The 25,058-nt window shown below is 54.7% G+C and overlaps 10 protein-coding genes across 10 annotated transcripts; 4 read left to right on the plus strand and 6 right to left on the minus strand.

Moving 5' to 3' along the window:
- Positions 1-215: 215 nt before the first annotated feature.
- Positions 216-3,347, minus strand: BDY24DRAFT_375478 (glycoside hydrolase family 18 protein). The gene is made up of 9 exons (XM_076638552.1): positions 2,322-3,347; positions 2,180-2,242; positions 2,004-2,079; positions 1,815-1,913; positions 1,586-1,721; positions 1,398-1,500; positions 1,167-1,308; positions 787-1,060; positions 216-694 (listed from the first exon to the last, which is right to left on the minus strand). The coding sequence occupies exons 1-9, from the start codon at positions 2,890-2,892 to the stop codon at positions 515-517; spliced, it is 1,644 nt and encodes a 547-aa protein (XP_076500785.1). The 5' UTR covers positions 2,893-3,347; the 3' UTR covers positions 216-514.
- A 29-nt stretch (positions 3,348-3,376) lies between these two features.
- BDY24DRAFT_408451 (inositol monophosphatase family protein) lies at positions 3,377-5,125 on the plus strand (the record flags this gene model as incomplete). Its single annotated transcript, XM_076642794.1, has 10 exons — positions 3,377-3,557; positions 3,648-3,781; positions 3,882-3,888; positions 3,973-3,987; positions 4,051-4,145; positions 4,236-4,363; positions 4,467-4,588; positions 4,672-4,734; positions 4,823-4,826; positions 4,923-5,125. Exons 1-10 carry the CDS (start codon positions 3,417-3,419, stop codon positions 5,123-5,125), a joined length of 912 nt encoding a protein of 303 aa, XP_076500786.1. The 5' UTR covers positions 3,377-3,416.
- Positions 5,126-5,634: 509 nt separating this feature from the next.
- BDY24DRAFT_411589 (zinc finger MYND domain-containing protein) lies at positions 5,635-6,854 on the plus strand (the record flags this gene model as incomplete). The annotated part of the gene is made up of 6 exons (XM_076642951.1): positions 5,635-5,679; positions 5,760-5,807; positions 5,887-6,111; positions 6,241-6,630; positions 6,702-6,729; positions 6,796-6,854. 6 exons carry the CDS (start codon positions 5,635-5,637, stop codon positions 6,852-6,854), a joined length of 795 nt encoding a protein of 264 aa, XP_076500787.1.
- Positions 6,855-7,295: 441 nt separating this feature from the next.
- BDY24DRAFT_375485 (eS28 family ribosomal protein) lies at positions 7,296-8,628 on the minus strand. The gene is made up of 4 exons (XM_076638553.1): positions 8,602-8,628; positions 8,352-8,419; positions 7,818-8,014; positions 7,296-7,474 (listed from the first exon to the last, which is right to left on the minus strand). The coding sequence occupies exons 2-4, from the start codon at positions 8,352-8,354 to the stop codon at positions 7,462-7,464; spliced, it is 213 nt and encodes a 70-aa protein (XP_076500788.1). The 5' UTR covers positions 8,355-8,419; positions 8,602-8,628; the 3' UTR covers positions 7,296-7,461.
- Positions 8,629-9,107: 479 nt separating this feature from the next.
- On the plus strand, positions 9,108-11,487 carry ORC2 (origin recognition complex subunit 2). Its single transcript, XM_076644315.1, has 3 exons — positions 9,108-11,108; positions 11,241-11,325; positions 11,426-11,487. Exon 1 carries the CDS (start codon positions 9,117-9,119, stop codon positions 11,055-11,057), a length of 1,941 nt encoding a protein of 646 aa, XP_076500789.1. The 5' UTR covers positions 9,108-9,116; the 3' UTR covers positions 11,058-11,108; positions 11,241-11,325; positions 11,426-11,487.
- A 25-nt stretch (positions 11,488-11,512) lies between these two features.
- On the minus strand, positions 11,513-13,597 carry BDY24DRAFT_432694 (uncharacterized protein). The gene is made up of 7 exons (XM_076644093.1): positions 13,147-13,597; positions 13,023-13,048; positions 12,750-12,945; positions 12,590-12,665; positions 12,314-12,482; positions 11,797-12,210; positions 11,513-11,673 (listed from the first exon to the last, which is right to left on the minus strand). Exons 1-7 carry the CDS (start codon positions 13,394-13,396, stop codon positions 11,521-11,523), a joined length of 1,284 nt encoding a protein of 427 aa, XP_076500790.1. The 5' UTR covers positions 13,397-13,597; the 3' UTR covers positions 11,513-11,520.
- Positions 13,598-14,068: 471 nt separating this feature from the next.
- Positions 14,069-15,806, plus strand: BDY24DRAFT_437952 (uncharacterized protein; the record flags this gene model as incomplete). Its single annotated transcript, XM_076644316.1, has 4 exons — positions 14,069-14,312; positions 14,424-14,852; positions 14,933-15,178; positions 15,291-15,806. The coding sequence occupies exons 1-4, from the start codon at positions 14,091-14,093 to the stop codon at positions 15,804-15,806; spliced, it is 1,413 nt and encodes a 470-aa protein (XP_076500791.1). The 5' UTR covers positions 14,069-14,090.
- A 343-nt stretch (positions 15,807-16,149) lies between these two features.
- Positions 16,150-17,066, minus strand: BDY24DRAFT_375496 (uncharacterized protein). The gene is made up of 4 exons (XM_076638554.1): positions 16,745-17,066; positions 16,466-16,658; positions 16,355-16,381; positions 16,150-16,277 (listed from the first exon to the last, which is right to left on the minus strand). The coding sequence occupies exons 1-4, from the start codon at positions 16,993-16,995 to the stop codon at positions 16,239-16,241; spliced, it is 510 nt and encodes a 169-aa protein (XP_076500792.1). The 5' UTR covers positions 16,996-17,066; the 3' UTR covers positions 16,150-16,238.
- An 800-nt stretch (positions 17,067-17,866) lies between these two features.
- Positions 17,867-23,279, minus strand: KOG1 (ubiquitin-binding TORC1 subunit KOG1). The gene is made up of 12 exons (XM_076638555.1): positions 23,015-23,279; positions 22,721-22,885; positions 22,593-22,660; positions 22,423-22,521; positions 22,250-22,350; positions 19,404-22,128; positions 19,151-19,298; positions 18,964-19,081; positions 18,767-18,888; positions 18,477-18,685; positions 18,167-18,381; positions 17,867-18,095 (listed from the first exon to the last, which is right to left on the minus strand). Exons 1-12 carry the CDS (start codon positions 23,175-23,177, stop codon positions 17,918-17,920), a joined length of 4,311 nt encoding a protein of 1,436 aa, XP_076500793.1. The 5' UTR covers positions 23,178-23,279; the 3' UTR covers positions 17,867-17,917.
- A 262-nt stretch (positions 23,280-23,541) lies between these two features.
- On the minus strand, positions 23,542-24,783 carry BDY24DRAFT_375498 (uncharacterized protein). The gene is made up of 3 exons (XM_076638556.1): positions 24,035-24,783; positions 23,758-23,844; positions 23,542-23,682 (listed from the first exon to the last, which is right to left on the minus strand). The coding sequence occupies exon 1, from the start codon at positions 24,558-24,560 to the stop codon at positions 24,036-24,038; it is 525 nt and encodes a 174-aa protein (XP_076500794.1). The 5' UTR covers positions 24,561-24,783; the 3' UTR covers positions 23,542-23,682; positions 23,758-23,844; position 24,035.
- Positions 24,784-25,058: the final 275 nt, after the last annotated feature.

Raw genomic sequence — 25,058 nt, forward strand, 5'->3', positions numbered from 1 at the left:
TCTAGGTTCGGTCTCATCGACGCTTCAAAACGATCATAAACTTCGAAGTCTTCGTCCGAAATCATACCTGTACAGAATGTCTTCTTGATGAAAATATTCTTGTCCGTCTTTGCACTCATTGAAAGGTGGTAACGCTCCGATGCTGCCGACCTGCGACGCGTCGAGCCTCGCCGTTGTTTTCTTCTCTCTCCCCCCTCTCTTTCTCGATCTCAAAGTTCGTTGGAAGCACAGTAATATATAGCTTCTGGCTGATAAGATAAATAGGTGGAGAACACATAACAAAGTAAAAGTAATCGCAGAGGTAGAGCAGACGACACCGAATAAATAAGGAGTGAAACAAACGAACGAAGAGCTCCGATTCGCGAGAAAGATAGATAGATAGATGACGATTGAAACCCCCAGAGAGATAGTATACCAAGAACCAGCCCCGTATAAAAGACCAAGTGAGGGGAGAAAACCGAAAAGGAAGGAGAGGAGGGAGCGGGAGTGGGGAGGAAGACGAAAAGAGGAAGACTTAAAGTCCCAGCCCACTCCTGAGAGCGTCGGTAAGGACCCAAGAGCTGGTATCTCCGTGCATGTCCCACGAGTTGACTCCGTGGAGACCGGCCTGGAGAGCGAACTGTCCCTTGAGGGAGAGGGAATCCGGGTCGTCGTAGGTGATGACTTGTTCGGCTGAGGCCGACGTGATGAAAGGCTGTAGAATCGAACGTAGACATGGAAGAGGTCAGCCTCGAGAACGAAGAGGAAGGAAGAAGAGAAGAAAGAGGAAAGAGAGGTAGGACGAACGGTGGAAGAGCACGAATCCCAGCCCCTGGTGAACCCTCCGCCTCCGATCCACTTGTTGGTAGCAGGGTCGAGAACGAGACCTCCTTGGGCGACGACCTCGCTGAACATGATCTGACCGTCGACGGATCCTCCACCAGAGTTGTAGAGAGTGACCTTGCTGGCGGCTCGTCGATCTCGTCGGTGTCGAGCGGGAGTCGAAGTGTGGGAGCCGGAGGTGAGATCTCGACGACGGCCAAGGAGGGTGGTAGCGGTGGATTGGGAGATGTAGCCGTAGCTGAGAGAGAGAGAAAGGGAAACATCGACGAGGAGGGAGGTCAGCTTTGAGAAGTGGAAGGGGTGGAGGCGGAAGAAAAACAACAAAAACGAGAGGAAAGACTCACAAGGCGGTTCCGAGAGCAAGCTGATGGGCAGGGAATCCAGCAGAGGTCCACGAGTTGACGGCAGCGTAAGCGTTGGCGAGAGGCTGACGGGAGGTTCCGCATCCGTCGGAGAGAGGAGCGTTGGGACCGGGAGTTTTAGAGGCTGTTGAAGACGCGACGAGCGAAGGTCAGCTTCGAGCTCTTTGACGAACGAAAACGGAGAAAGCGAAAATGTCGAAAAGGAAGACGCACATCCCCAGATATCGTAGTTCATGATAGTGACCCAATCGAAGACCTTGGCGAAGGCTGAGACGTCGGACATGGGGTTTCCATCTTCGCCTGCGAAAGGCCAGACCTGAGGAATAAAGAAGGAGGAACGAAGAGTCAGGAAAGCGCCTAGGCGAGGGAACTGAAGGTGGGTGCTGGAGGTGTGAACGAACCTGGACGGCAGCGGTGATCTTGGCTCCGTCGGGAAGAGTGGCTCGAAGGAGCTGAAGGAAGCGAAGGTAGTTGTCGGAGTCGTACGGCGAGATGATGTTTCCAGAGGCTCCTCCGGTTCCAGGGTACTCCCAATCGCTGTTTCATGACGATAGATGCGGAATTGTCAGTTTGAGAGTTCGGAGGGCTGGAAGTTGAGAGATGAAGGTCAAAAGGAAAGGAAGCACGAACATGTCGATTCCGTCGAGGTTGAACTTGTTGTACATGGCAAGCATCTTGGTAGCAAGGGCAGTTCGCTGAGCAGGGGTGGAGACGGCAGTAGAGAAGTAGCTGTAGGAAGAAAAGAGGAAGGAGGGAACGAAGTCAGTGGCGAGAACGCTTGAAGAGGAGTAGAGAAAACGAGACGACGAGAAGACTCACGCAGATCCGGTCCATCCTCCGATACTGAGCTTGACCTGCTTTCCAGCGGCATGAGCAGTGGATACGACTCGGTTGACTGTGAGAGTAGCGAGGAGAGCAACGAGAGGAAGGGAAGAGAGTCAGCGACTCGCTCGAGTGAGGCGCCTCGACGCAGGGCGAGGGAGAGAAGAACGAACGAAGATCTTCAGAGTTCCATCCGGTGAAGACGAGATTCAGGTTCGAGTCCAAGACGGCAAAGGCTATGAAGGTCGAGAACAGAAGGAAAAGTCAGCGTCGAAAAAGATCCGGCTGTCAAGCAACAAAGAAACGAAGACTCACCAAAGTCGACCCAATCGAACCTGTCCCAGCTGATTTGCTCAGGAGTAAGCGTATCCGAGATCCAATCGGGGTAGTAGGCAGCGACGAGGGGTCGGGAGGTTCCTGTCGAGACAGCAGCGGTCGTGGTTGTTGTGGCAGCTTTTGACGAAACGAGGAAGGACGAGGTTGCGACCTTCGACGAGGAGGGAGCCGAGGAGGTAGTTGCGACCCTAGAAGACGACGAGGGAGAGGGAGAGGCCGTCTGGGTAGATTTGGAGGAGGTGGTAACGGCGACGGAGGAAGCTGAAGCTTGGGAGGGCTGAACGACGAGGATGATGGACGCGGGGGTCGACCAAGCTGAAGTCGAGGCGACCTTTGTTGAAGCAGCGGGGGAGGCGGTAGGGAAGGCTGAAGAGAAACGAGTCTCTTGAGGAATCCACCATACTGTTTCCGTCACTGTTGCTTCTACGATGATGGTCGTTGTAGCGGTGATGGGGAGAGCTCGCTCGTCGAGGACCTTCGCTGAGGCTGAAGAGGAGAGGAGAGGGAGAGCGAGGAGGAAGGGGAGAACGACCGAAGGGAGGTTGAACATGATGGGAAGAGTTGAGTGGAAGTGGTTGTAGGTGTGAGGATGTGAAGTGGAGGAGGCTGAATCCGGTCGTTGCTTCCTGAGCGAAGAAGTGTAGGGAGGGAGGGAGGGGGAGTTGGGACGGGAGGTTGTTTGGGACTGAAGCCTGCAGTTGGAGCTATCCTTCTAGGACGCTGAAAGAGAGTGTATTAAAGAGAGTAGGTTGCCGTAGGCGAGTGGTGGTGGGTGAGAGAAGGGAAGAAGAGAAGGACGGCCGGGTTGAAGAGTGGACTGATGATGGAAGTTAGAGGAGGGAGAGGAGGAGGCTGGTTGAGCTCTTTCCCTTTGCAGCTTCCATTTCGAGAAGCCTTTGCATTTTTCGTTGTGAGTCGGACAAGGTTTATGTTGATCGAGGTTGTCCTTCAACGCTTCCGGAAGAAGATCGACGGAAGGTTGAATCAAGAAGAGACATAGGAAAGGACGGAAATGGATCAGACTTCAGCCCGCCATCTTTCGCGGTCGCCTCTCCTCCCTCCTCCCCACACACCATGACCTCCACAATCAACCTTCAAGATATCCTCGCCTTCGCTATCACTCTCGCTAGACAAGCAGGAGCAAAGATCAAGCATGGAAGTGCTACTAGATTCGAAGCCAGCACGGGCGTCGACGAGAAGAAGAACGCTGTCGATGTGAGCTCGTCTTCCTCCTTCCTTCCCTCCATCTCTTCGAGCTCGAGCTCACCATTTGCCCTCCCTTCCTTTTCTTGATCTCGTTCACAGCTCGTAACAGAGACGGATCAAGCTGTCGAGGCTTTCGTCAAGCAGGAGATCTCAACGAGGTTCCCTCATCACTCTTTCATCGGAGAGGAATCCCATGCTGCTGGCGAGAAGCACATCCTGTCGGACGATCCAACGTTCGTCCCTCTCGTCCATCGTCTCGCTTCTTCGCAGATCCTTCTGCTCGTTGTCACAAGAAGCTCACGCTCCTTCTCCTTTCCCCTCGCACCTCTCTAGCTGGATCGTGAGTGCTGAGCTTCTCTCAGTCCTCCTTCCAGTCGAGATCTGAAGCTGACCTTCGACCTTCCTTCCTTTCCTCCTCGTTCAGGTTGACCCCATCGACGTGAGCTAGTCTGATCCTCTACGAGACATCTCTTGAGCTGACTCATCACTATCTATCGTCCAGGGAACTACCAACTTCGTTCACGGCTTCCCTTTCTCTTGCATCTCCATCGGATTCACCGTTGGAGGAGAGCCCGTCGTTGGAGTCGTTTACAACCCGTCAGCCTCGTCCTCCTCCTTCTGCGACAACATGCAACTTCCATCTCACTAACACGCCTACGCCTCCTTGTTCCGTTTTTTATCACCCAGCTTCCTCGACCAGCTTTACTCAGGTGCCAAGGGTCACGGTTCTTTCCTCAACGAGACGACGCGTCTTCCCTTGGTCGCTCCTGCTCCTTCCCTGCCTTCTCTCTCTCGAGCTCTTCTTGGTATCGAGTGTACGTCCACTTTTCGAGTTCCTCTCATTCTCCCTCTTTCGTCTTTCTGACACGTCCTCGTCTGATTCTCTCGTCTCCTCTCGTCTCGTTTCGTTTCGTCCAGGGGGATCTGATCGCTCACCCGAAGTCATGAGCAACAAGCTCAAGAGCTTCGACAACCTCATCGGACAGGGAGAAGGGAAGGCTATGGTTCGCGGAGTGAGGAGTTTGGGGTCTGCTGCTTTGGTGAGTTGAGACTTCACTTTCGCGTTGCTCGTTCGTTCGAGTCTGGAGCTGACCGAGTCCGAGTCGTGCTTCGAATCGAACAGAACTTCTGCGCTGTTGCTTCAGGTCAACTGGATATGTATTGGGAGATTGGATGCTGGGAATGGGTGAGTATCTCCCTCTATCTATCTTCCCTCTATCTCTGTCTTCTTCCTCCAGCTGACTCGCTTCCCTTTCCGTTTCGTTCTCCTGCAGGATGGTGAGCTCTTCTTTCTTCCTCCGTCCCTCCTCTCTCCGCATCTCACCTTTACTGACTCGACTCTTTCTCGTACCCTTCGCTTCGTACCCGCCTCAGTCGCTGCCGGTATCGTCATCGCCCTCGAAGCAGGAGGACGCGTCTTCGGATCCAAGAAGTCTGACCTCTCAGCAGAGTGTTCCGCCGAGCTCGTCACTGGAAGGAAGTACCTCATCATCCGAGGGATCCCGGAGGGGAAGGAGGGACAGGTCGCGTTGGCGAAGGAGTTCTACGAGCACGTCGTCGAGTGGGATCAGCTTTGATGAGGGTCGAGCAGTTTAGATTGATCCGACGAGCTTCTTTTTTCGGAGATGGAGTCGCTTCTTCGAGAGTCGGATGGGGAAGAGAGGGAGGAGGAGGTGAAGTGTTGTGGAGGGGAGAAGAGAAACAAAGCAAGGCGGCAGGAAACGAGGGAGGGAGAGATACGTAGCGAGTCGAAGGAGGCGTGAGCTTCGATGGAGAAGAGAAGCTCGGGAACACAACGGACCTGCTCTTGGAGTGAAGAGATTTAAGAGGTGAGAAGGTCTATCCTCGAGAAGTCGAAGCCAATTCGAGAGAGATAGGAAGTGAAAACTCGTCGGGAAGGGGAGGAAACGGACGGGGAAGAAAAGGGCGAGCTCGCTCGCTTTCGCTCCTTCCCTCCAAACCGTCAGCTTCGATCCCCTCTCTATTTTTCCTTCCTCGTCTTCAGCAACATGGAAAGACCAGATTCGACCGAACTGGGCCACATTCTGAACCTCACCACTGATGGGAAACCTGCAGACCCGGAGGGATGGAGTTGGCAGGAAGCGAGGGAGCAGGCGCATCCTACATTCTCGTTCGTCCTCCCTTCGTCTCTCTCCTGCTTCTATCTCAGCTCACCTCTGACTCGATCCTCCCTCGTGGCTTTGCTTTCAGTACATTCTTTCCGACGTGCCATCTATCGACGAAAGGCGATCCTTCTGCGTCAGTCTGACTCGCTCGACGGGGAGTCTCGCAACGTCTCGGAGTCGAGCTCATCCCCTCTCTCTCTTTCCTCTTGTAGGAGGAATTCACAGCGCAGTACATGCCATCTTTCATCCAGACTTTCCTCTCTCTCGAAGGCCAAGCAAAAACACTACTGTTCAGTCCCCTCGTTCGATCGGTTCTCCTCCTGGCCGACTCCTCCTTCGCTCGCTTCGTTCGTCTCTTCCCCAAGGAGGCTTGCGACTTCTACCTCGCCATTCTCGATCTACTCGCAGATGGAACACTGGGCCTACAGCTGATGAAGGTCCGTATTCGTGCTCCCTCCTCCTCTCTCTAGGACGGACGCTTCGTTGCGTCTGTCTTCGCTCCTCAAAGATGATCACGACGCGCGTCGCTGAGATCTGACTGACTCTTTGCTTCTCCTCCTTCGCAGGAAACCGCCACTGGCGTTTCTTATCGCTTACCACTCTACCTCTACCTCTTCATCATCGTCCTCCTGTCCCAAGTCGCCCAACAGCTTCCGCCCGACATGAACCTACCTTCCCTTCCCCATCGACTCCAACGCGGTCTTCACGCGTTCGCAACGAGTTGCAAGGCAGACCCTCAGATTCCATACAGTATTGGGATAATGAGCATGTACGCTGTAGCTGAAGGAGCGACGGACCCGCTGGACGTAACGGGTATCGATCGTCTGAGCGCAACGCTCGTTTGGAGCGCGTGCGAGTGGGAAGTTGGGAGGAGGGCCGATGCGAGAGGACACGAAGAAGGGGTGGCTTCATGCGTTGAGATCAAGGGAGGAGAACACATGCTGGCTTGTTCGAGAGTGAGTATCTTCTTACCCTCCTCCTTCGTCTCGCTGACCTTCCTTCTTCTCTCTCGACGCGTCGTCCACAGTGCCTCGCCGTTCGCTACTGCTGCAAGGGTGTGCCTCTTTTTTTGCTTCCTCACCCAACACTCCTGAGCTGACTCTTCCTCGTCTCTGTTGCAGATCATCAACGAGCCGACTGGAAGAGGCACAAGAGGTTCTGCTTCCAACCGACCTGGTGAAGCACGTCGTCGATTCCACTCGATTCGTTCGTTCGTTCGTGCCGAGGGAGGAGCTGGGAGATGAGACGAGATGAGATGGTCTTTTACTTTCCAAACCTGCGAGGACAGAAGACTCTCGCTTCGATGATCACACACGTCGTGGTGGTACAGTTGAAAAGGAAAGAGAGGGACGCGTCGAGGAAGACTCCTCTTCGAAGCAGCCCCGTCGACCTCCTTCTCCTCTCTCATGGACCTCATCCCGGCCCTCATCGCTTCCGCCACTACTCGTACGCCCTCTCGTCCTGAGCCTCAACCCGTCTTGCTTTCCCTCTCTCGTGATCTCTTGCCTTCCTTCCTTCTTGAACGCGTTCAAAACCACCTCGTCCTCTTTCCCTCCCTTTCTCTCCCCTCCCCTCCATCTCTCTCTCTCACTCTTTCTCAACCCAGCTCCACAAAGATACGTTGACGAAAGAAAAAACTCTCCTCATCGAAATAGAACCCACACACGAAAGAACGATAGCAAAAAGACCATCCCTTCGAGGCGGCAACCTCGTTTGATTCCAGTTTTCCCCTTCGTCCGACGGTTTTGGTTTTTTTTGGTCGAATCCTTTTTGAGGGGAAACGAGTTTTACCTGAGTCGTCTGTGGGATGGTGGGGTGGAACGTGAGGTTGGGTTGGGTTGGGAGGGAGGTGACGGGAGGGAGGGAAAGGAGGGGAGGGAGAGAGAAGGGAGGTCAGCTTGCTGTTTTTTTTTGGGAGGAGACGTTAGGAGGACGGGAAACGGTGGGTCTTGAAGGGTCGAGGGTGACAGGGTGAACGTATAGCTGGAGAGGAGAGGTGAGGGGATCTCGGGTTGAGCGAACGAGCCCTTCGCTCCTGATCCTTCCATCCCTTCGAAGCTCATCCCAAACCCATCCCTCCTTCCTCTCCCTTCGTCCCAAACCCCACACCAACAGCATCACGAAGAAAGAGTTGTAAACGTACCGAGCCTCCCTCTCGGACTCCAAAAGAGCGAGGATGTCGTCCTCCTTGACGGGACCCTTGACGTTTCGGATGATGGACCTCGAGGTGTCGTCGAGGAACTCGACTCGAACCTGGGTGACTCCTCCTCGGGATCCGGTTCGTCCCAAGACCTTGATGACTCGGGCGAGCTTGACGGGCTGCTTGGCGGATTGGGTGTCCTAGAAAGTGTTGATGGTTCGTTCCATGGGACGAGAGAGAGAGGGAGAGGTGAAGGGAAGGGAAGGAGGAGGAGGAGGAGCGAGAGAGAAGTGAGAGAGGCGAAGGCGGAAGGCGAGGTATAGATTTCGATTTTGCGGAAGAGAGCGAAGACCAGATACGAGAGCGAACGACGAGCGAAAAAAGGCGATAGTGGAGGGAGGAAGGGGTGGGAATAACAAAAAGTCAGCACTTCTCGAGTCCCTGAGACGATTTTTTAACGACCGCTCAGCCTCCCGAAGGAGAGGGACAAGGGAAGGCTCAAGGACAGTTTGGAAAGTGGAAAAGTTTGATTCGCACCATGTTTGAGGAGTTAAGCTTAAAGAGGGAAGGTTTAAGCGGAGGAGAAGAGAGGCGAGGGTGAGAGGCTGCAGAGGGAGGGAGGGAGGGAGGGTTTGAAGGAGAGGAGGGAAGGCGAAGAAGAAGTCGTTGAAGAGTAGGTTTGGAAGGGACGAAGAGTGAGAGGTGGATGGATGGATGGAGAGAGAGAAGAGAGAGGAGAGTCAGTACAGGGGTGGGAGGAGAACAAAAGGGAAGAAAAGGGACGAACCTGTCTTGACGGTCGGAAAAGAGAAAGGGGAGGAGGGGAGGAGGAAGTCAGGTTTGCGAAGGAGAGTATTTTATTTTAGATGGGAGAGAGGGCGAAAAATTGCCTAGTTTTTGAGTTTGGAGAAAGGGGAGAAAATTGAAAGAGTCGTAGGGCGGTCAAGAAAGAGAGAGAGAAAAACTTCAAACGGTCAGGAACAGGAAGGAAGAGCAGGAGAGGCAGGTGAGCTCGCGTGTGCCGAGGAAAGGAGGTGGTTGGCTGGAATGGGCAGAAACGAGCTGCAGTTTGGAGCTTGAAAAAGCTCTGCGATACAGCAACCTAATGCTCTCGAGAGAAACGACTCTGAGAAGTATAGAAATCGATCGCAAGCGGAGGCAAAGGAACGGGAGGAACGAACGCGTCGAAGGGCTGACTTGTGATTCAGAGTCGAGCTCGTTCGTTTCCCCTTCCTTCCCTCTCTCCTCCACGACCTCCCTTCGCCTCCCTTCCATTCCCCTCTCTTCTCTTTCCTCAGCAGCATGTCCCGCTCCTCCTTCAAGCGACCTCGACTAGAAGAATCCTCTACCGTTTCCTCCTCCTCCTCCTCCACCTCCATCGTCCCTCTCTCGCTCTCGACTTCGTACGATCCTCAAGACGACGACGAGGACGATCGCTCGTCCAACTCTGGAGACGACGACTTCGAATTCGGAGAAGGATATCAAGATCACGCTGGTCCTTCAGGAGGAGACGACGACGACGACGATGGAGGGGAAGGAGGATGGAGTGAGGACGAGGAGGAAGGAGGAAGGAGGAGTGGGAAGGGAACTCCAGCCAAAGGTCATCATCCATCCTCCTCTCGTCCAACGACTCCGTCTTCAGCTTCAAAGAGAACTCCTACGAAACGTAAAGCTACCACCACTCCCAAGAAATCACCCAAGTCACCCTCCTCGTCCAAAAAAACAGCAGCGAAACCAACGGCTGGTGGTGGTCCGTTCGTTCGACTGACTCCCTCGGACGCCTACTTCACCTCCATCTCCGCCAAACTCTCGCTCTCCTCCCTCTCCTCAAACATCTTCTCCTCCCTCCTCCCACCTCTGACCCATCAATCCTACACTTCCCTCCTCGCCAACTCGTCCTCCTCGACCAAACACGCTCAGGAACTGGACGATCTAGCCGCCGAGCACGAACGACGATGGGACGGCTGGGTCGCCGAGTTGAGGTCGGGTTGGAACTTGCTTTTCTACGGATTGGGGTCCAAGAGGGAAGGCTTGAACGATTTCGCTGTCGAAAGGTTGAGCGAGGAAGGAGATGTGGTGGTGGTGAACGGGCTGTATCCTCGGATTGGGATCAGGGAGATCTTGGGAACGATAGAGGAACAGTTCCCGGAGATCAACAAGATGGATCCTCCTCCTCCTGCTTTCTCTTCCTCCTCTTCCTCCTCGACTACCTCCCCTCTCGACGTTCTCGCCTACAAAATTTACACCTACTACCTCCCACCAACCCCCTCCTCCTCTCGCTCGAACGGTCCTTCAACCTCAACCTCAACCTCGACCTCCCCATCCAAACCCCGACGCGGCGCCTCCAACAACGACCCTCAACCCTCCGCCTCGAAACCTCTCTTCCTCCTCCTCCATTCCTTCGACTCTCCCTCCCTGCGCAACCCCCTCTCCAAAACGATCCTCTCCCTCCTCGCCTCCAACCCTCGGATCCACCTCCTCGCTTCCATCGACAACATCCACGCGCCCTCCCTCTTCTCCACCACCGACCTTCACTCGCGTCAGCACCCCTCTCCTCCTCCTCCTCCTCCTCCTCCCTCTTCCTCCTCCCAACCCAGTCAGCCGTACCTTCCACCTCCGGAACGAGGCTTCTCCTTCCTCTGGCACGACCTCACCACCCTCCGTCCGTACACCGAAGAAGTCTCCTGGAGGACCTCCTCCGCTTCCCGTCTCTCCTCCGGCGTAGCAGGATCAGGAGCAGGAGGCATCGGAGGCGGGAGTGGGACAGCTACCGAGGAAGGAGCAAGGCATATCCTCGTTTCCGTCACAGGAGCAGCGAAGAAACTGTTCAGACTTTTGGCGACGAACCAGATCGCTGCTCAGTCATCATCCAACGCGTCGTCGTCGTCGTCGTCCAAACCCTCCCAAACCCCAACCACCACCACCACCACCACCACCCCTTCGTACGCAACCGAAACCTCCCTCTTCTACCACCAATGCTCCACCTCGTGGATCGCTCGAGAGGAAACGAGGTTCCGAGCGTTGCTCGCCGAGTTCAGGGATCATCGACTCATCCTCGAGAGTACCGTCGCTCCTTCGTCCAATGAAGCGGACGACGATGCAGCTGGAGGAGCTGGTGGGAGTGGTGGGGTTGGAGCGGGAGGGGGAGGGGGAGGGAGGGGGAAGGCGAACGCGAGGTGGTTGTGGATCCCGCTCGGGAAGGAGGCGTTGGAGAGGTTGGTCGGGGAGATTGGGGAGGATTAAGAGAGAGGGAGGGAAGGGTGAGGTAGGGAGGGTTGAGGGGATGGGTGCGAGGTGAGTTTTGAGATTTGAGTTTGCGAAGAAGGAAGGGTGGAGAGAGAGAGAGAGAGAGAGAGAGAGAGAGAGAGACGCGTTCGAGGTTTCCCGAAGACCTGACTTCGTTTGCGTTGCTTGCTTTTCTGCCAGGTCTCTCTCCTCTCGATCGGCATCTATACAACGGCTGGGGTTGGGGATGGTTGATATCCACCTCTCTCTCGTTACATCCTCGCCTGTGAGTCGCCTCCCCTCCTCCCTTTCTTCCCTTTCCTCCCTCGCCTCGGTCGACGAGATCTGACTCTTTTCTTTTTCTCCTCCCTTCTTCGTCTATCAAGCAGAGCTCTACCTACATCGTTTTTTTTTGCTCTCATCTTATCAACTATGAATCTTCAACTAGAAGAACACGAGAACAGCATCTAGGTCTACCTTTTTAAGGCCGGAGCAGAGACACCCAGGAAGAACGTCGGGCGACCTCCTCGGGCTGACCGACGTAGCAGTTGGAGGAGAGCACGAGAGGCATGAAGTCGTCGAGTTCGAGATCGTTCATCGGGCCTTTGAGCTCGATCTCCAACCGAAGGGAGTACTGCGTTTGAGGAAGCAAGCGGACGGGAAAAAAAAAGAGGGGAGGGGGATGAAACGAAACGAAATCAGCGAAGAGCGACGCGTCGACGAAAACGAAATCGAAAGCGGAGTACTCAAGACTCACACTGCAGCTCAACAACCCCTTCGTCGACTGTCCAAAGAACGTCGGTACCAAAGCCTCTCCGATCTCGAACTCTCCAACGATAACCTTCTCCTGTCCCCATCGCTTCTCCGTCTGCCCTCGTCCTCCTCCTCCTTCAACCTCGACGTCTCTCCACCTCGGATCCTCGTCCCAAACCCGAGATTCCGTCTTGAGATCCTTGATCAAAGGTCCGACGTGCTGGTTGTACCTCCGAACTCCTCGTTGGGCTTCGCTGCTGACGTTCCTCGTGAGGAGGAGGGAGATGTCGGAGGGAGAGGGGAGAGTGAGAGAGGGTTCGGAACCTTCGGAGGTTGAAGGAGGAGCGAGGACGAGGATGGAGAGGTGATAAGGGGTGGGGGTTGAACGGGGGAGGGAAGGGAAGGGAGGGGTGGTGAACTGAGAGGAAAGGAGGAGAGGAGCAGAGAGACGCGTCGTCAGGTTTCAACTCGACAACAACTTAGACCACAGCTTTGGTCGGAGCGCGAAGAGGAAACACTACCTTGATGATGACCTTACTATTCTTTCCAAACAGCTTCTCCTTGTATTCCTTTTCGGTCGTGGCAGTTGGCCAATTGGGAGGAGGTGGAGGAGCGAAAGGAGCAAGAGACGCGTTCCGAGGGACGATGGGAGGAGGCATCTGGGCTGGGTCGCCGAAGATGGAGGGAGGCCTGAAAGAATTGAGGTATCGTAGAGGGAAGATGGTCAGCCCAATGAGCTCTTGATGGTCAAAACGATACACGAGAGAAGCAAAGAGAAAAGCGAACAGCGGACGAACATGTACAAAAACGGGAACCGGTCATCCTCGTCGAACGAGAGGCTACCAGTCTTCGATCCCGACAGCTCGAGCATATCTAGTGTAAAAAAAGATGTCGAAAGACGGTCAGTGGAAAGCTTGCTCGAACTCAGAAGCTCTGCAAAGCGACCGAGAGACTCACAGACGATCCTGGCGATGTCGTCCCCGTCCACCATCCCGTTCCTCCCTTTCGCTGACCCTCCTGAGAAGGAAGGAGGGAGGTTCATCTCCGGACCAGGTAAGGTGAAAGAGAAAGGGATGGTGAGGATAGGAGGTGGGGTTTTAGGGTCTGGAAGAGGAGAGCTCGACGCGTCCCAAAGGAGTCGATCCTCTCGGTACTTCATAGCGTTCGAAAAAGGGACAACGTAGAGTCAGAAGGTTTCCTGAGTTGAAGCAAAGTCTGAGGACGACTTACAAGCACAGTGTTCTCTGTCCTATAATCTGTCAAAGAGCGAAAGATGGAGTCAGTAAAAGAGGGAGAGAAGATCAAACAACTCAGCCCCCTTCTCGTCGCCTCCATCTCTTCCCCCAGAACGCACCTAGTCCACCTATGCTCTTGTTCCAAGGCTCGAGATTTCCTTGCTCTCCTGGTCCTCCTGCGTATGTCGTGACCTGGAGGGCGATCAAGGAGATCTGGACGTCCTTGAGCTTGTGTCGGATCTTGTCGTCCTTTCCCTCGGTCTCGAGTCGAAGGGTGATGTGCCCGTTGAGAACGTCGGAAGCAGTGAAAACTTTCTCGTGAGCGTCTGGGAAGACGACTGAGATGAGCTTGGGCGTGGATGAAAACATTCTTGAGCTTCGAGGAGATGGTGGTTTGGGGAGAACACGGCTTCGGAGGAGGAGGAACAACGAAGAGATGGATTTCGAGCAACAAGGTTCGGGCCGCGTCCAGGAGCGTCACGTTGTTGATATGTATAATTTCGTCTCAGAGACGAGCTGATAGAGCCTAAGGCGGAGTTGAAGAGAAATTTAGAGCGGACCAAAGAAAAGGGGGAGGAGAGGAGGGAAAAGAAACAAGAGTTGAGCTCAACGTCGACCTCCCTCCCACCCTTCCTCCCTTCTCGCCTCCGAGTCCTCGCCCTCCCCTCGTCCTTTTTTCCTTGCGTAGTATTCAGCTCACTATCTCGAGACTCAGGCCAGACTATCTTCTGCTCGTATTCCATGACTGCATTCTGGCTGCTGCTTCGTCTGCTTTGTCCAATAAGGCCAACGACGCTCGAGCCAAAAGGGCAAGCTCACCTCTCCTTCCTTCTCCTCTTCGACACTCACCTCCTCCAGTCCTCTTTATCTCCAGATCTACTGATCCATCTCGACTTGATCTTTCGAACTCTATAGATTAGTTCGTCTGCCTCAGATCAGCAAAAATCTCAGCCGACGTCACCTTCCTGTCTGCTTGAATCTGCTTGAATTCCCTCCTTGGACCTGTCTCGCTTCGAATCTCTCCCGTCCCTCTTCGACTCCCAACCATCACCATCTCCCCAAGATGCATCCAGACGTTGAGAAAGAGGCTCTCTTGCAGCAGGAAGACGTCCACTCCATCCCTTCTTCCTCATCCTCGTCCAAACGCAGGTCGACCTCACTCCTCCTCGTCTTCCTCACCATCTCTCTCTCCCTCCTCTTCACCCTCCTCCAATTCTTCAACATCTGTCCATCCTTCCCCGAGCTGTTTACGAAGTCCGCATCGATCAGTTTCCAACCTCATCAGGTGAGTATCCAAAGCGCCTCCTTCGCTGGCTCAAGGAAAGATCGAGCTCAACAACTCCGCTGACCTCTTCTCCTCCCCCCGCTCCTTCCCCTTGTTCTTCTGCCCTGAAAGTATCTCTCCACTTCCCTTCTCAACCCAAGCCCCTCTCATCACATCACCAAACGTTTCAATTTCTCAGCTCCCGTCAAGAGCTACTACGGATGGCTTCCAGAGCCCGAGCGACACCGACACCCCTTCTTCGAGTCCATCTCCACTCCCTTCAAGTTCAACAACAGCTCTCCTCTCATCTTCTTCCGAGCGACGTCAGCAACTTGGGTCTACTTTCGGTCCTCCGAGAACGAGGAAGGGGACGTGGATCCCTGGAAGGGCGAGATACCGAAGAAGGACGAGTTCCTCGTTGTTGTGAAGGTTCGGTGGCCGTTGATAAAAGACTGGGAGATGAAGGAATGGGGTATGAAGGAGATCTCGAGGTTTACTGGGGGAGAAGCGATTCAGACGGAGAAGGAAGGACAAAGGGAGGCGGTTGGAGTTTACCTCGACGTGAGTCGCGTCGCGTCGCGGTCTTCCCCTCTTCGGGTCTTTTCCCGCTGAGTATTCCGTCTCTCCCTCTTGCTACTCAGGTTCCGACACAAGCATCTCCTCCAGCCAAACCAGGTCGACCTCCTCCGAATCCCGACATGACCTACTTCCTCATGAACACCTACATCACCGTCGTCTTCCCTCCCGGCTTCGAAGGACGAGATATCGAGATCACTAGGATCCCAAACCGAGATCCAGTTTCAAGGATGTACGCTCCAGCCTCTTTTGGACCTGGATCAGGATCGTTCGAGAACGTGAACGTCGAGGCAGAAGTGGGATCCGTCGGAGTGAGTTCTGCGTCGAGCTCATTTTCATCCATCTCCCTCTCTCGCTTCCTTCGCCCCTCGTTTCTCAATACGAGACATGAACTGATCATAAACTCCTTTCCTGTCTCCCCAGTCATCCTACGGGGCTTCCTCCTTCGTTGCCAAATCGCTTTCCATCTCGATCTCGACCGAGGAGGAAGAACATCCTTCTTTCGGCTTCGTCTCCGGAAACTTCTCAGTCTCCTCCCTCAACGTCACCCTCGGAGACGTAGGAACCTCTTCAATTCAACTCAACCCTCATCCGACTCTCCCCTCCTCCTCCTCCTCCTCAGCAAACGCAACCGTCAGCATTGGACGCTACTCGAAGTATATGAGCGGTTGGAATACGATTGACCTCGCTCTCCCCAAGGGAAGCTTCGAGGGAGAGTTCGACGTTCGAACGGGATTCGGAGACATGGACGTCAACGTCGTTCCGGAAGAGGGACAGGTGTTGAAGATCGAGAGAGTTGGAGAGTGGGACGGGGGATCGAAGAACGGGATTGGGTTTGAGCTGTTGGGTTCAATTAGGAAGAAGGAAGGGACTGGGGAAGGAGAAGGGAAGATCGAGATGCTCTCCAAGGAGGGGGTGGTGAACTTGAAGATTGCCTGACGCTTTGGAGGAGGAGGAGGAGGAGGGAGAGGAGGGTGACCGTGCGACGCGACTTGCTTTCGATAACGATGCCTTTGACGACCTATTCTTCGGCGGGGGATGAAGGATTTGGGCTAAGAGCATCCATAAATCTGGTCTGAGAGACAGATCAGGGACGTTTCTCCTCTGCGAGACGGATTTCAGAGGAACGAAAGGAGATGCGCTGCTGAGCTCGCTCGGACTCTCATCGAGCTCTGTCTTGTCCAACTGCTTCTGTGCTAGGACGTTGACGTTCACTGTCTCAGCAGGGAGGGCGATATGGGAAACTTCTTCCGGCAGAGTATTCCTCCGACGCCGCGAGAAGGTCGTAAAAAGGTCATGAAATGAAGAAAAGTCGAGCGAAGGCGAAACTCGAAGCCCACTTCCTCACCCAGCTTCGAAATAGGAGGTAAATCAGGCCTTCTCTCTGACACGGAACGAGCTCTTCTCTCCCTGTGAAAAAAGGAAAGGAAGGTCGGGTCAGTTCGAGCAAAGAGATGGACTCGAAAGCCACGACGCGTCGGACTCACTTTCTCCCTCGGAGCTTGCTCCTTGAACTGTTGGGTCGAAAAGACGAGGAAAAAAGTCAGTTACCAAAATATACAAGCGGCTAAATATGAAGAAAACGGATCCAAACATGCCTTGGGAGCGGTCTGATGCTCAGGAGCAAGAACGACGAATCGATCTGCTCGAGCTTCGGTTCTTCTCTTTCCCACCAAGAACCCCACGAGTCCAGCGAGGATAACGGCAGCAAGAGCTCCGATGATGCTTCCAGCAAGAGGTCCAGCTGAGATGCCTCCGTGAGCGTTGCAGGCGATGATAGAAGAGACGGCGCTGTCGAAGTGAAAGATGAGGTCGTGAGGTCAGTTGAGAACTCTCTTCTCGGCACGTAGTGGGAAAGTAGAAACGAAGCAGCTCACGTAGCAACAGAACCTTCGATTGTGGTGGCGAAGGTAGTCGCAACCTCGGTGAAGCCGGTCGAGACGGCGGCGATGCCTCTGAGCGACGCGAATGAACGCGAAAACCGAAGGGTTGGAGTGAGATGATACAGATTGGCCAGTTGAAAGGAAGAGAAGAATAAAAGAAAGACGATAGACTCACGCAGTGGTCTGAGAGACGAAGGAATCGACGCTAACGAGGAAGAACAAGGGGAAGGACGACGTCGGCACATCGCGTCTCCGTTTCTTCAAAGCGTGAGAAACTCAACAGCTGAACTCACGAAGTGGAGAAGGGATCGGAGGACATGGCGATCAGTAGGAGAAGATGATGGTTAGAGGAGAAACTTACTTCGACCTCGAGACTCTTGGAAAGAAGCAAAAGAGGAGAAGTGACTTCTCGGTGACAGACGTTGTCGATTCGATTCAAGGAGGGCGACGCGGTACCTCCTCTCCCTCGGGCGAACGGCCTGTCTACCGGGTCTCCTGTGTACGAGATAATATGGGCTCTTCGGATGCCCGAAGAACGAAAGGCGGGGAGTGATCGAGCGACGATGGGTCGACGAGTCGACTCTCTTCTCTTCTCCCTCCCCTCTCCTCTTCCTTCTTCGTCTCAAGTCCCTTCCCGTCCTAGAAGCCTAGTAAGATACCGAAAGCAAAACATGATCGTCTCGTTCGTGGTAGAAATACAAACGTGAACCGCGAAGATCGCTAAAGATCTCCCCTTCCCCTCCCTTCCCTCGTCAAGCGTGATCCCCGTTCGTCCCAAGTCTATCGTCCGTAACCACCGACCACTTGTCGAACACTGGTCTCCAAATCTTGACCGTCGAGTCGAGTCCTCCGACAGCGATCATCGTCTCCTTCTGTTAAATCGAAATCGAAAACGAGAGCGGGAAGGATTCAGCGCTCGTCGAGACCTTGGAGAAGAGTGGGAGAGAGAACGAACAGGATGGAAAGCCAGAGCGTTTCCCCAGGGAGCGAACTTCCTCTTCGGCGAAAGACTGACTCCAGGAGGAGTGAAAATGGGCATAGCGAGTTCGGTGACAACTCGATGGTGACCTGATCCGACGAAGTGAACTTTGAGTCGTTGGAACCGTTGACGAGTCGCGTCGACGAAGGGATTCGATACTCTGAATCGAAAAGGTGAGAGAAAGATAGTCAGCAAACTCGAAGCAGCAACCTAGAGCTGCGAAGAAGAGGGACGAAGACGAACGAGGCTGAGAAGGGAGCACTGGCGTGGGTAGCAGCTGCCGACGCGCCCTTCTTCTGGAAGGTGACTTCCGATACGGGTTCGGTCGTCCTCCTGAAGTCCCAGATGCACGCTTCTCCATCCATGCTGGAAGAAAAACGAAGGAGGAGGAATTAGCGGCCCGTTCGACGAGACGGAGAGGAGACGCGTCTGCTCACCTGGACGAGACCATCGAATGTCCTCCGAGCTGCATCGTAACGTCCTGCACCCAGGTTCGATGCTTCCTGAACGTCCGAGCGAGTGCCTGATCCGGCGAGCATCGCTTGTCGTAGAGTCGAACCGATCCGTCTCCAAATCCAGCGACGAACGTCGATTCGGTATCCTCCTCGACCGAAAGAGTCGTGACGCAAGCATCGGCTTGAGTAGGAATGTCCTACGATTCGAAGGGGAAGAGATACAGGTCAGCGAAAGGAGTGAAGGAGAGGAAGGAAAGCGAAAAACGCGTCGAGATAGAATTCCGTAACGAACCATCTGCGAAAGCTCTCGATGAGCGTCCCAAACTCGAACGTAATCCAGGTCTCCAGCGATATAAAGATGACCAGCGACCTGATCCCAAGCGGTGATGATCCCTGAGGGATGTGACGAGGGAACGGTGGTGGTGACGGCTCGGAAAGCGGAAGCAAGCTCGAGCTCTCCTGGCGAGTCGTAGTTTCGGTAAAGACGGACGTTTCCCTCGGCTGTAAGAGAGAAGGAAGGAGAAACAGTTGAAGTTAGTCGAGGAGAGGAGATTGAGTGAAGAGAGGTAGATGTTGACGTACAAGAGGCGGTGAGGAGGAGAGCTTCCGACACCTCGTTGATGAAGTACATCGAGGTCGTCGTTCCAGCGTGGACTCCGTTCGAGAAGCGATTCAGACGAGTCCGAGTCTTCCAGTCCCAGATGCTGTCGAGGAGAAAGAGCGGAAAATATAGTCAGAACCTAGGGAAAGAGGAAGAACGGTAAAGGAAGAGGACTCACCAAATCGAATCGGTCTCGTCTGAGATGGCGAGATGATCCTCGAACGAATGGAACGACATCTTCATCGGCCACGAGTCGTTGACGATAGAGCTGACTTGAGTCTTCCAGGGATGTTTGGCTGCAGAGAAGAAACAAGGAAGCGTCAGCGGAGGAAGGAGGAGTCGGGAAGGAGGGGAGGCGAGCTCACTCGGCGGTTCCGAACCCAAACGACCCTCAATGTCCCTCGAGATGATATCCGAAGCCGTCTTGGCCTCCTTCGTGATATGCTCGTTCCGTTCTCGTCTCCATAGTTGCTCGTTGTACTTGAGACTTCCGGGCTCGTCGTTCTCGGATTGCTAGATGAGGAAGAAGGAAGAGAGAGGGCGTCCGTCAGTTCGACGCGTCTCGGACCCTTCCTCCTCAAACCCAACAACGACTGAGAAAGACAAAGCGAAACTCACCCTCATTTGCGGCTCCGTATAGTACTCGCAACTCCAGTCGAAGAATTTGCTCTTCAACGGCAGCACGTCGTCCTTCACCTCCCTCGCAACCAACCCGATCCCGAGATCACTCGCCTTCGCCCTCTGCCCGTAGAAACTCGAATCCGCCTCCGATCCAGCTCTCCTCCTGATCTCCAACCTCTCCATATCCTCCTCCACCAGGACCTGGATCACCTCTGCAGCCGTACAGCTTGGAAGGTTGGACGACGACGACTCTCCCTCTCCCTCGTCCGACTCCCTTCCTCCTGAGCTCGTTGGTCGAAGGTAGTTCGACGAGTGAACCGACCCAGCTCCCGGGGTCGATGGACGAGATATCGAAGGTCCTGCGGAGTCGCTGGTGTAGGATCGGTCGATAGGGTAGGGAGGGAGGTACTGGGCGTGCTCGAAAGCGCTGGTGGTTGGAAGAGGTTCTGGAATGTGGGTAGGTTCTTCGACGGAAGCTGCTGGGGTGATGTAACCTGCGAATGCGAACATCTTGGCTGCGAGAGAGTCGGATCGTTTGAGAGTTCCTCCAGGATTGGGTCGAGCGACGGGAACCGAGGTTTGGGTTCGAAGGAGGGCTGGTGCGAGGGAGGGAACGGTTGGGAAGGGGAAGGAAGCGTCGGTGGTGGGAGAATCGATTCCTTGGGTGGAGGTAGCGAGTGCTGAGAGAGGGCGAGACCGAACGTTCGGTGAAGCTTGACGAGTGGGAACGAATTGGGAGGGTCGAACCGAGCTTCCTTCGGCTCTCATGAAGGCGGAGTCCAGGAGGAGAGCGGTGATGTAGTCGACGACGGTGCAGGCGAGGGTAGCGACCTCGACGTAGGGATCGACCGACATCTCGAGGAGAGAGGTGAAGATGGTGTTGCAACTCGAAAGAATCATCTGGTCCTCCTCGACCTGACTCTCGACCTCCTCCGGACGAGGCATCTGCGACCATTCCGTGATGGCTTGAACGACGAATCCCTTGGGTCCGAACTTGTCCCACTTGTTGGCTGCTCGACGTTCCTCCTCCCAGTAGATCCAAGCGGCAGCGACGAACCATCCTCTCCACTCTCGAACGATCGCGCTCAGCATCACGATGAGCTCCTTCCTGACCATCGGACTGGCGTCTCCGTTCGTTGCGAGAACCGCCGACGTAGCGATTCCAATCTCGGTTCGAAGTTGATCTCGAGCGGTTCGGTTGAGCTGTACTCCCGATCCTCCTCCTCCTTTTGCGTTGGGATCCGACGAACCAGACGCGCCGAAGAACGTTCCGAGAGCGTAGAGGACTGCTGCTCGAACCTCGACCGAGTTGTCCCTGAGCATCTCGCAGAGGAGATTGGGAGCTCCGAGCTGGAGTCCGATGGATTTGGCGTCGTCGTTGTTGTCCCAGAGTTGAGCGATGCAGAGAGGTCCCCACTGCCGAAGGAGGTAATCGTCGTCCTTCATCCTGATGAGACAGCTTCCGAAGACGTCCGCCCCGAGGCAAGCTTGCTGACCGGCCTTGAAGTCTCGACAGAAGACGGCGAGGATGAAGGCGCACATGGCTCGGTGCTCGCTGGCGTTGGGGATGAGGAGAGGGACGGTCGTCGTCGAGGTGTAAGGGGAGAGGATTCCGGAGAAGTAGGCGAACCCGTTGTCCTTGAGGAGATCCGTCTGGCACGACCTGTCGACGGCGAGGATCCTCGACCAGATGAAGATGAGGACGGGTCGAAGTTCCATAGCTGGAGATTGGAGGAGTCGTTGGACGTAAGGGAAGATTCCGATCTCGAGGGCTTGATGAACCGCCCACGATCCGAGGTCGACGAACTTGGAGAGGAGGATGAGAGCTCGGAGTCGATGAGCTTGGGAGAGGAGGACCTGGAGGACGATGGGGAGTTGTTCCGGAGGATGGCGTTCCTGGTGGACGAGGGAGAGAGCCGGTGTCGACGCGTCTCCCATCGACAACGGTCGAGAGACGACTCCGCTGTTCTGAAGCCACATCTGCAGCGCCGTGAGGTGCTCGACGTAGAACTTGGAGGGTTCGTATTTGTAGATGAAGGGAGGGAGGGAGGGATCTCGAGCTGATTCCTCGGCTTGGAGGAGTTTGGGGAGTTGAGCGAGACAAGCCTCGACGGTGAGGTCCCACGAGTCCCAAAGAGGATGGTTGTAGGTCGGAGGGAGTGCTGGTTCCGAGCGAGGAGTGCAGTTGTACGTCCTCATGATCCGTTCGGCGAGGAGGAAGTTCCTGAAGAGGGCGGCGACGAGGAGATCCTGCCTGAACAACCTCCGGAAGAGATCCTTGGGGAAGACGAGCCAGGCGATGGTATCCGTGACGGAGGTGAAGATCCAGTTGAGCTCTCCCAACGGCGTACGACGATCCTTGAGGTCTCCTGGTATCCTCATGACCATCTCGATGGTGACTCGTGGACGAGGAGGGGCGTGAGCTCCTCGAGCTTTGAGGGGGTCCTGAAGAGCGAAGTATCGAAGAGCGATCTCGATTGGGGAGGTGAGGCACGAGGTAAAGAGATCTGCTGGGAGTTCCGGAGCCATGGGTAGGGTTTCGTTGGGACCACAGGCAGCGAGTTGGATGCAGTCGCGCATGGGGGTAGGAGGAGGAGGAGCGTTCGGATCCGTGTTGGAAGCTGCAGCCTTCGCGGCTTCGGTGTCTCGACGTTCTGCCCACCGGTTGAAGTTGTTGATGATGTTTCCTGCTGCTGACGAGTCCCAGACGAAGATGCATGGACTGTAAAGATAGAGAGAAGTTGAAGTGAGCTCGAGGCTTTTCCAGTCGCGTCGAACGGTCGAAGAGAGATGAACAGGGAAGGGAGGGAGGGAGGGAGAGAGAACAGGTCGGATGAACTCACCTTCCGAGCCACTCCTGAAGATCATACAAGCTGACTGGGATATACTGAGTGTAGTTTCGGTTGAAGACCCAGATCTCTCCACTCGCTGTCGGTGCTGGAACCTGGGTTTCGGGGGAGAACGAAAGGGAATCAGCCCAAGCTCAAAGGAGGGAAGGAAGGGAAAGCGAGCTCACTCCGTGACCGTTGTAGTAGAACAGAAGTCGCTCGTCCTTCGCCGTCTTCCTGAGTTGATGACAGAGCTTCTTCGTATCCTCGAAGGCAGGATCGAGGTACTACAGGAGAGAGAGAGATCAGCAACGAGCTCGAAAAACGAGACGGGTAGAGAAGAGGGAAGGGGACATACGAGCTTGTACTTGACCTTCTGCGATAGGGTCTCGAACTGTCTCTGTAGATTCTTTCCAATCTCCTCGACTACAAACAGATAAGGATCAGCTCAGAGTCTTCTTCAGAAGATAAAATCCTGCTACTCACGAGCCTTCTCCGGTCGTAGATTTCCAGGGTCGACCCAGCACTCGAGCTTCGCACACGGCTTGGTCTTGACGATGTCCGGTGGATCCACAGCGATGTTGAGACAGATAACAAGGGCGGCAGCGTGAGTCTTGAGACGGGACTTGAGTCGCCAGTCGAGGGTTTGAACTGAGAAGGGAGGAAGAAGGACGAGATCAGCAACGGTTGATTGATTGAAGCTCGAAGGAAGGGAAGGCGAGATAGGTCGTCTGCTCCTCCAGTCCTCTCCTCCCCATCCTAGAACATCCTCGAGCTCACCTTCTTTCCCAGCATCTCCGTGAGCTCCAGCTACCCTAGGATTTCCTCCTGTAAGATGTCGTTTGGCGGTCCAGTGAGGGAGGACGAAGGAGAGGCCATCTTGCTCTGGACTCTCGGGTCGTTGATCGTCGAGCTGGTCCTCGACTGTCTGTATCGAGGCCATGATTGAGGAGTGGAAAGGTTTAAAGAGTGGTCGGTGGACTCAGGGTTGAAGGAAGAGAGACCACTCGAGAAGAGGAGGGAAGAGGGGGGGGGGGATGGGGGGTGGGAGGGAGGTGAGAGCTCGTCCATCTCCGTGAGCCTCGAGAGGTTTCGCCCTCCTTGACGACCTTGATGACTTTTCTACAACTCTCTCAAGATGCGGAATCTCAGGGATCATCAGCGACGAATCTTTACTTACAAGAAGCTCAAAGGAGAAGTAAGAACAGAAACGAGCGACGAACCGCTCTTTCAGTCGATCCTCAGAGACGCCGTCGTCGTCGAGCTCAACGTCTCAGATCCTCGTGGGTCTTGCACTCTTGCGTAAAGATCGTGAGAGGATCAAATCCAAGAGATTGACTATGTAATGAGATCAAAGGATGTAGCCAGAGAAACGAGGTAGAAGTCGTGAGAGTGTTCGTGAGGGAGACGCGTCGAAAGACGACGGATTCGAAGGAGGGAGGGACGTGCTGGAAGAGGTCAAAGAATCGGACTGGATCAGTAACGGTGAGAGGGATTAGAAGCAGAGGGAAGAGGATACTGACTATCTCGACTGATGGGAGAGAGGGAGGGAAGCGACAGAATTAAGCCTCGAAAGGATCTCGATACTTTCCGTCGGGTGGAAGGGTCAGCTGGGACGATAGAAACGATTGCAGCCGTCAGATCTGAGGCTGAGTCGAATGTCACGACAGAGGAAAAGAAAGAGGGCGTACCTTCGCTTTCCTGCGACCACAAAACGAGGCGAGAAGAGAACGGGAGGTCAGCCTTCAAGTCGTTGAGCGCGTGCGGACGCCGTCGAAGAAGAGAAAATCTGAAGGTCTACTTACTTAGCTCGTTTGATCTCCTTGACAATAGCCTGATCATCCAACTTCTCAAGCCAAACCCACTTCTTCGAGGTCTTCGTCTTGGCCTTCTTCCCACCGGGAGTCGTCTGGAAAACGACCTTCAGGATCTTCGATACCATCTTCTTGGGCACTCCAACTACCACCACCCCCTTCTCGAAGGTCCATTTACCACTGCAAATGAACCCGTCCATCCTCTTGAACTCGTCAGGGAGCTCGTTGAGCAGCATTTGGTCGTCGTCGAAGAAGTAGCATCGGTCGGCCTTCCAGTCGAACTCGAAATCGTCCATGTCCTCTTCGCCCTTGAGCTCGAAAGGTCCTTGGAAGTTGTTCTTGTCGACGTGGAGGATGATGGTGGCCGAAGGGTAGGAGGTTCTCCAGATCTGGGAGTGGAGGGAGTATCGAGAGAGGGAGAGGTCGACGGAGACGATGGGAGGGGACGTGGAGATGAGCGATTGGTAGATCTTGACCTTCCTGGCATCAAGGATAGCGTTGGCCCTTCGCATGTCGTCGTTATAACGACTGGGGCAGCCTAGAACTCGAGCGAGCTCCTCCAAAGTACCTTCTGCCGCCTGCTCCTCGTCGAGGTCTTCCTCCTCCTCCTCCTCAACCTCGAAAGGGAGAAGACAAACGTGCCTGAGGTTCTTGAACTCGACCTCCGAGACGGGAACGAAGTAGTCCTCGATATCCGAGAGAGCTCCTCCTCCTTGAACGAAGCTCTCGAGTCTCCCAAAGTCGAGAGGAACGTCCGCCTTAATGTTGAGCTCTCGAACCCAGTTCCTCCTCCTCTCTGCTTCTCCTCCCTCTCCGACGAAGATTCCGACCTTCGGGTTGAAGAAGGTAGTCCAGTCCTCGGGGTTGAGGATGGTGATGGAGTGGAAGAAGTAAGGGAGAACGAGTTCGGTGAATCCTTTGGAGATGAGGAGGAGATGGACGGTGGAGGAGACGGGAGTGGGAGGAGAGGAAGGGATGGAGAGTGTGTCGAGGGAGAAGGCGAAGTAGAG

The sequence above is a fragment of the Mrakia frigida genome (genome assembly GCF_051309035.1).
Source record: "Mrakia frigida strain ATCC 22029 unplaced genomic scaffold BDY24scaffold_2, whole genome shotgun sequence".
Taxonomy (NCBI): domain Eukaryota; kingdom Fungi; phylum Basidiomycota; class Tremellomycetes; order Cystofilobasidiales; family Mrakiaceae; genus Mrakia; species Mrakia frigida.